Genomic DNA, 8,989 nt, shown 5'->3' on the forward strand with positions numbered 1-8,989 from the left:
GACAGGCTAGGCAACATTAACCTGTTAGTGATGGTGCTTGACTGCTGTTAGGTCAGAATACTCGGATCAAGCCTTCTCCTCGGCTAGAGCGTCCAGTTCGCTCCTGAGAGCAAAACGCTCTGAATATACAAATGGACAATCTGACAAGGCTCTGAATTGAGGAACTCCTAGAGCACTCTGACTCTCCAGTGAATTTAGGAACTCCTAGAGCACTCTGACTCTCCAGTGAATTTAGGAACTCCTAGAGCACTCTGACTCTCCAGTGAATTTAGGTACACACCCATAGTTTGAATCTTTCTCTCTCCTCTATGTAGTGTGTCTGAGGTGTGACTCTCTCTCTGTCTCCTCTATGTAGAGTGTGTCTGGGATGTGACTCTCTGTCTCCTCTATGTAGAGTGTGTCTGGGGTGTGACTCTCTCTCTGTCTCCTCTATGTAGAGTGTGTCTGGGATGTGACTCTCTGTCTCCTCTATGTAGAGTGTGTCTGGCGTGTGACTCTCTCTCTGTCTCCTCTATGTAGAGTGTGACTGGGGTGTGACTCTCTGTCTCCTCTATGTAGAGTGTGTCTGGGGTGTGACTCTCTCTCTGTCTCCTCTATGTAGAGTGTGTCTGGGGTGTGACTCTCTCTCTGTCTCCTCTATGTAGAGTGTGACTGGGGTGTGACTCTCTCTCTGTCTCCTCTATGTAGAGTGTGACTGGGGTGTGACTCTCTGTCTCCTCTATGTAGAGTGTGTCTGGGGTGTGACTCTCTGTCTCCTCTATGTAGAGTGTGTCTGGGGTGTGACTCTCTCTCTGTCTCCTCTATGTAGAGTGTGTCTGGGGTGGTGGAGTGTCTGAAGATCATCACGAGGACTAACTCTCTGAGGATTGCTGACTATGCTTTCAGACTGGCCAGGGAGAGAGGTCGTCGTAGGGTCACCGCTGTCCACAAGGCCAACATCATGTCAGTGATACTCAGTAAATGTGCATGTTAGTTAATTAGTTAGTTAGTTTGTTAATGCGTTAGTTAGCAAGTTAGTTAATTCATTAGTTAACTAGTTAGTTAATTAGTTGGTTAGCTTGGTATAAAAACAGTGCTTCTTAGTGTGTTTGATTGAATCTGTGTGTGTGGTTTGCATTCATTTGCTGTCTGATGATACATCTGTGTTTGTGTTTTGTATTAATTTGCTGTCTGATGATAAATCTCTGTGTGTGTGTGTGTGTGTGTGTGTGTGTGTGTGTGTGTTTAACAGGAAGCTAGGTGATGGTCTGTTCCTACAGTGTTGTAAGGAGGTTGCCGCGGGTTATCAAGACATCGCCTTCGATGCCATGATCGTGGACAACACCACCATGCAGGTATACTAAACACTTTTAGAAAAAAGGGTTTGAAAAGGGTTTGTCGGCTGTTCCCATAGGATAACACATTTTTGGATCCAGGTAGAACCCTCTGTGGAAAGGGTTCGACATTGAACCCAAAAGGTTCTACTTGGAACCGAAAAGGGTTCTTCAAAGGGTTCTCCTATCGGGACAGACGAAAAACTATTTTAGGTTCTAGACACCACCATGCAGGTAACCATAGCAACATCACTACTACACCATGCCGGTAACCATAGCAACATCACTACGACACATTGTAGATAACTATAGCAACATCACTACTACACCTTGCAGGTAGCCATAGCAACATCGCTACTACACCATGCAGGTAACCATAGCAACATCACTACGACACATTGTAGATAACTATAGCAACATCACTACTACAACTTGCAGGTAACCATAGCAGCATCACTACTACACCTTTCAGGTAACCATAGCAACATTACTACGACACCGTGTAGGTAACCATAGCAGCATCACTACTACACCTTGCAAGTATCCATAGCAACATCACTACTACCTAATCAAATTGGATAATAAATAGTGTGTGTGTGTGTGTGTGTGTGTGTGTGTGTGTGTGTGTGTGTGTGTGTGTGTGTGTGTGTGTGTGTGTGTGTGTAGCTGGTGTCTAAGCCGCAGCAGTTTGACGTGATGGTGATGCCTAATCTCTATGGTAATGTGGTGAGCAACGTGTGTGCTGGTCTGGTGGGGGGGCCGGGACTCGTTCCAGGAGCCAACTACGGGACGGACTACGCTGTGTTCGAGTGTGTATGTACACAGGGGGTGTGGGTAGATGGGGCTGTGGATAGCTGGGGTGTGGGTGTAGCTGGGGGTGTGGACAGCTGGGGGTGTGGGTGTAGCTGGGAGGGGGGGGGGTGTAGCTGGGGGTGTGGATAGCTGGGGGTGAGGATAGCTGGGGGTGTGGATAGCTGGGGTTGTGTGTAGCTGGGGGTGTGGACAGCTGGGGGTGTGGGTGTAGCTGGGAGGGGGGGTGTAGCTGGGGGTGTGGATAGCTGGGGGTGAGGATAGCTGGGGGTGTGGATAGCTGGGGGTGAGGATAGCTGGGGGTGTGGATAGCTGGGGGTGTGGATAGCTGGGGTTGTGTGTAGCTGGGGGTGTCTATAACTGGGGGTGTGGATAGCTGGGGGTGAGGATAGCTAGGGGTGAGGATAGTTGAGGGTGTATATAGCTGAGGGTGTATATAGCTGAGGGTGTAGATAGCTGGGGGTGTGGATAGCTGGGGGTGAGGATAGCTGAGGGTGTATATAGCTGAGGGTGTATATAGCTGAGGGTGTAGATAGCTGAGGGTGTGGATAGCTGGGGGTGAGGATAGCTGGGGGTGTGGATAGCTGAGGGTGTGGATAGCTGGGGGTGTGGATAGCTGGGGTGAGGATAGCTGAGGGTGTGGATAGCTGAGGGTGTAGGTAGCTGAGGGTGTGGATAGCTGGGGGTGTGGATAGCTGGGGGTGTGGATAGCTGGGGGTGAGGATAGCTGGTGGTGAGGATAGCTGAGGGTGTAGATATCTGAGGCTGTAGGTAGCTGAGGGTGTGTGTAACTGGGGGTGTGGATAGCTGGGGGTGTGGATAGCTGGGGGTGTGTGTAACTGGGGGTGTAGATAGCTGGGGGTGTGGATAGCTGGGGGTGTGTGTAACTGGGGGTGTGGATAGCTGGGGGTTTGGATAGCTGGGGGTGTGGATAGCTGGGGTGTGTGTAACTGGGGGTGTGGATAGCTGGGGGTGTGGATAGCTGAGGGTGTAGATAGCTGAGGGTGTAGGTAGCTGAGGGTGTGGATAGCTGGGGGTGTGGATAGCTGGGGGTATGTATAGCTGAGGGTGTAGATAGCTGAGGGTGTAGATAGCTAGGGGTGTGGATAGCTGGGGGTGAGGATAGCTGAGGGTGTATATAGCTGAGGGTGTATATAACTGAGGGTGTAGATAGCTGAGGGTGTGGATAGCTGGGGGTGAGGATAGCTGAGGGTGTAGATAGCTGAGGGTGTAGATAGCTGAGGGTGTAGATAGCTGGGGGTGTATATAGCTGAGGTTTTAGATAGCTGAGGGTGTGGATAGCTGGGGGTGAGGATAGCTGGGGGTGTGGACAGCTGTGGGTGTGGATAGCTGAGGGTGTGGATAGCTGGGGGTGAGGATAGCTGGGGGTGTAGATGTCTGAGGGTGTAGGTAGCTGAGGGTGTGGATAGCTGGGGGTGTGGATAGCTGGGGGTGTGTGTAACTGGGGGTGTGGATAGCTGGGGGTGTGGATAGCTGGGGGTGTGTGTAACTGGGGGTGTGGATAGCTGGGGGTGTGGATAGCTGGGGGTGTGTGTAACTGGGGGTGTGGATAGCTGGGGTGTGGATAGCTGAGGGTGTAGATAGCTGAGGGTGTAGGTAGCTGAGGGTGTGGATAGCTGGGGGTGTGGATAGCTGGGGGTATGGATAGCTGGGGGTGAGGATAGCTAAGGGTGTAGGTAGCTGAGGGTGTAGGTAGCTGAGGGTGTGGATAGCTGGGGGTGTGGATAGCTGGGGGTGTGTGTAACTGGGGGTGTGTATAATGTGTGTGTGTTGCAGGGCACCAGAAACACAGGGAAGAGCATAGCAGATGGTAACATAGCCAACCCTACAGCCATGTTACTCGCTTCCTGTCTGCTTCTGGACCATCTGAGGCTACATGCATACGCCACCATGATACGACGGGCTGTCATCGCTACTGTTACTGAGACACGGGTAACACACGCAGGCTGTTGCATAGTGATTTCTTCAATTCTCAATTTAATTCAAGGGGCTTTATTGGTCTTGGAAACATTTGTTTACATTGCCAAGGGACGAGCAAAAGTGAAAAGAAAAAAAAAGAACAGTAAAGTTAAAAAATATATACTTTTCAAAAGTTATACTAATGTGCAAATAGAAAATAGATAAAGAGGTACTTATCTGTCCTCTCTCTCTCTCTCTCTCTCTTTCTTTCTCTCTCTCTCTGTCCTCTCTCTCTCTTTCTCTCTATCGCTCAACCCATCCTCTCTCTCTCTCTCTCTCTCTCTCTCTCTCTCTCTCTCTCTCTCTCTCTCTCTCTCTCTCTCTCTCTCTCTCTCTCTTTCTTTCTCTCTCTCTCTCTCTCTCTCTCTCTTTCTTTCTCTCTCTCTCTCTGTCCTCTCTCTCTCTCTCTCTCTCTCTCTCTCTCGCTCTCTCTCTATCGCTCAACCCATCCTCTCTCTCTCTCTCTCTCTCTCTCTCTCTCTCTCTCTTTCTTTCTCTCTCTCTCTCTCTCTCTCTCTGTCTCTCTCTCTCTCTCTCTCTTTCTCTCTATCGCTCAACCCATCCTCTCTCTCTCTCTGTCTCTCTCTCTCTCTCTCTCTTTCTCTCTATCGCTCAACCCATCCTCTCTCTCTCTCTCTCTTTCTTTCTCTCTCTCTCTGTCCTCTCTCTCTCTCTCTCTCTCTCTCTCTCTCTCTATCGCTCAACCCATCCTCTCTCTCTCTCTCTCTCTCCCTCTGTCCTCTCTCTCTCTTTCTCTCTATCACTCAACCCATCCTCTCTCTCTCTCTCTCTCTCGCTCTCTCTCTCTCTCTGTCCTCTCTCTCTAGCTCCACACAGCTGATTTGGGAGGTCAGGGGTCAACCTCTGATGTGGTCCAGTCCATCATGAAGGAGATACAGAGCACTGGACCCCTAACACAGAACATCTAAATATTTATTTCACTTATGACTCTAGCCTACCCTATAATTATGACCCCATGATTCTATAATTATGACCCTATGATCCTATACTTATGACCCCATGATTATGACCCTATAATTATGACCATATGATTATGACCATATAATTATGACCCTATGTTTGTATAATTATGACCTTATGACCCTATGATTATGACCCTATGATTATGACCCTATAATTATGACCCTATGACCCTATAATTATGACCTTATAATTATGACCCTATGACCCTATAATTCTGACCCTATGATTATAACCCTATAATTATGACCATATGATTATGACCCTATAATTATGACCCTATGACCCTATAATTATGACCCCATGACCCTATAATTATGACCCTATGATCCTATAATTATGACCCTATAATTATGACCCTATGACCCTATAATTCTGACCCTATGATTATAACCCTATAATTATGACCATATGATTATGACCCTATAATTATGACCCTATGACCCTATAATTATGACCCTATGACCCTATAATTATGACCCTATGATCCTATAATTATGACCCTATGACCCTATAATTATGACCCTATAATTATGACCCTATGATCCTATAATTATGACCCTATGATTATGACCCTATGATTATGACCCTATGATTATGACCCTATGACCCTATAATTATGACCCTATGATCCTATAATTATGACCCTATGATTATGACCCTATGATTATGACCCTATAATTATGACCCTATGATTATGACACTATGACCCTATAATTATGACCATATGATTATGATCCTATAATTATGACCCTATGATTATGACCCTATAATTATGACCCTATGATTATGACCCTATAATTATGACCCTATGATTATGACCCTATGGCCCTATAATTATGCCACTATGATTATGACCCTATAATTATGACCCTATGATTATGACCATATGATTTTGACCCTATGATCATATAATTATGACCATATGATTATGACCCTATAATTATGACCCTATAATTATGACCCTATAATTATGTCCATATGATTTTGACCCTATAATTATGACCATATGATTATGACCATATGATTATGACCCTATGATCATATAATTATGACCCTATGATCCTATTATTATGACCCTCTGATCCTATAATTATGACCCTATGATCCTATAATTATGACCCTATGATCCTATAATTATGACCCCATGATCCTATAATTATGACCATATGATTATGACCCTATGATCATATAATTATGACCCTATGATCCTATTATTATGACCCTCTGATCCTATAATTATGACCCTATGATCCTATGATTATGACCCTATGATCCTATAATTATGACCCTATGACCCTATGATTATGACCCTATGATTATGACCCTATGATTATGACCCTATAATTATGACCATATGATTATGACCCTATGATTATGACCCTATGATTATGACCCTATAATTATGACCCTATAATTATGACCCTATGATTATGACCATATTATTATGACCCTATAATTATGACCATATGATTATGACCCTATAATTATGACCCTATGATTATGACCCTATAATTATGACCATATGATTATGACCGTATAATTATTACCCTATGACCCTATAATTATGACCCTATGATTATGACCATATGATTATGACCATATGATTATGACCCTATAATTATGACCATATGATTATGACCCTATAATTATGACCCTATGATTATGACCATATGATTATGACCATATGATTATGACCCTATAATTATGACCATATGATTATGACCCTATAATTATGACCATATGATTATGACCCTATAATTATGTCCATATGATTTTGACCCTATAATTATGACCATATAATTATGTCCATATGATTTTGACCCTATAATTATGACCCTATAATTATGACCCTATGATTATGACCCTATGATTATGACCATATAATTATGACCATATGATTATGACCCTATAATTATGACCATATGATTATGACCCTATAATTATTACCCTATGACCCTATAATTATGACCCTATGATTATGACCATATGATTATGACCATATGATTATGACCCTATAATTATGACCATATGATTATGACCCTATAATTATGACCCTATGATTATGACCCTATGATTATGACCATATGATTATGACCCTATAATTATGACCCTATAATTATGACCCTATGATTATGACCATATGATTATGACCCTATGATTATGACCCTATGATTATGACCCTATGATTATGACCCTATAATTATGACCCTATAATTATGACCCTATGATTATGACCATATGATTATGACCCTATGATTATGACCCTATAATTATGACCCTATGATTATGACCCTATGATTATGACCATATGATTATGACCCTATAATTATGACCCTATAATTATGACCCTATGATTATGATCCTATGATTATGATCCTATGATTAAGACCTTATGCTATTTCATACAAAATATAATGTGTAGTATTTAGGATGATATACAGTGGGGAGAACAAGTATTTGAGACTCTTAATTTTAATTTTTTTATTTCTCCTTCATTTAACCAGGTAGGTTAGTTGAGAACACCTTTATTTAACCAGGTAGGTTAGTTGAGAACACCTTTATTTAACCAGGTAGGTTAGTTGAGAACACGTTCTCATTTACAACTGTGACCTGGCCAAGATAAAGCATAGCAGTGTGAACAGACAACACAGAGTTACACATGGAGTAAACAATTAACAAGTCAGTAACACAGTAGAAAAAAAAGAGAGTCTATATACATTGTGTGCAAAAGGCATGAGGAGGTAGGCGAATAATTACAATTTTGCAGATTAACACTGGAGTGATAAATGATCAGATGGTCATGTACAGGTAGTGATACTGGTGTGCAAAAGAGCAGAAAAGTAAATAAATATAAACAGTATGGGGATGAGGTAGGTAAATTGGGTGGGCTATTTTACCGATAGACTATGTACAGCTGCAGCGATCGGTTAGCTGCTCAGATAGCAGATGTTTGAAGTTGGTGAGGGAGATAAAAGTCTCCAACTTCGGCGATTTTTGCAATTCGTTCCAGTCACAGGCAGCAGAGAACTGGAACGAAAGGCGGCCAAATGAAGTGTTGGCTTTAGGGATGATCAGTGAGATACACCTGCTGGAGCGCGTGCTACGGGTGGGTGTTGCCATCGTGACCAGTGAACTGAGATAAGGCGGAGCTTTACCTAGCATGGACTTGTAGATGGCCTGGAGCCAGTGGGTCTGGCGACGAATATGTAGCGAGGGCCAGCCGACTAGAGCCTACAGGTCACAGTGGTGGGTGGTATAAGGTTCTTTAGTAACAAAACGGATGGCACTGTGATAAACTGCATCCAGTTTGCTGAGTAGAGTATTGGAAGCTATTTTGCAGATGACATCGCCGAAGTCGAGGATCGGTAGGATAGTCAGTTTTACTAGGGTAAGTTTGGCAGACACTGCCGATTTTGCAGGTTTTCCTACTTACAAAGCATGTAGAGGTCTGTAATTTTTATCATAGGTACACTTCAACTGTGAGAGACGGAATCTAAAACAAAAATCCAGAAAATCACATTGTATGGTTTTTAAGTAATTAATTAGCATTTTATTGCATGACATACAGTAAGTATTTGATCACCTACCGGTATACATACACAATATTTTGTACTGATGAATACAAATTTGGAGAATGTATCTACACACTTTTAGAAGTACTGAAGTCCTTTATATCTATGTGGTTAGTTAATATAGTTTAACGTTTTAAAGTTAATTGATGAAGTGTTTATTTGACTTATAAACTAGTTGTAATCTACTCTGTGTTTATTTTTTAAAAGATCAATATTGTTAAGATTTCAAATAATAAATTATATTAAACTAATTTATTCATTGTCCCCTCAACAATTATGCCTACTTCCATTCCTTCCTGTCTTCCTGTAGTTGATGAGTCTGTCTGTCTT

The 8,989-nt window shown here is 43.1% G+C and overlaps 1 protein-coding gene across 1 annotated transcript; it reads left to right on the forward strand.

Annotated features, from left to right (window-relative positions):
• The first annotated feature begins 745 nt into the window (after nt 1–745).
• On the forward strand, nt 746–6,419 carry LOC118966138 (isocitrate dehydrogenase [NAD] subunit gamma, mitochondrial-like). The gene is made up of 5 exons (XM_036989154.1): nt 746–942; nt 1,232–1,334; nt 1,980–2,126; nt 3,921–4,076; nt 4,931–6,419. Coding segments are annotated over exons 1-5 (510 nt in total). The 5' UTR covers nt 746–940; the 3' UTR covers nt 5,033–6,419.
• Nucleotides 6,420–8,989: the final 2,570 nt, after the last annotated feature.

The sequence above is a fragment of the Oncorhynchus mykiss genome, chromosome 9, assembly GCF_013265735.2.
Source record: "Oncorhynchus mykiss isolate Arlee chromosome 9, USDA_OmykA_1.1, whole genome shotgun sequence".
In the NCBI taxonomy this organism is placed as follows: domain Eukaryota; kingdom Metazoa; phylum Chordata; class Actinopteri; order Salmoniformes; family Salmonidae; genus Oncorhynchus; species Oncorhynchus mykiss.

Excerpts from the sequence above, each read along its gene's own strand:
- LOC118966138 (XM_036989154.1), top strand. Across the intron at positions 1,335-1,979 it reads TGGACAACACCACCATGCAG|CTGGTGTCTAAGCCGCAGCA; the intron begins GTATACTAAACA and ends GTGTGTGTGTAG. Across the intron at positions 2,127-3,920 it reads ACTACGCTGTGTTCGAGTGT|GGCACCAGAAACACAGGGAA; the intron begins GTATGTACACAG and ends TGTGTGTTGCAG.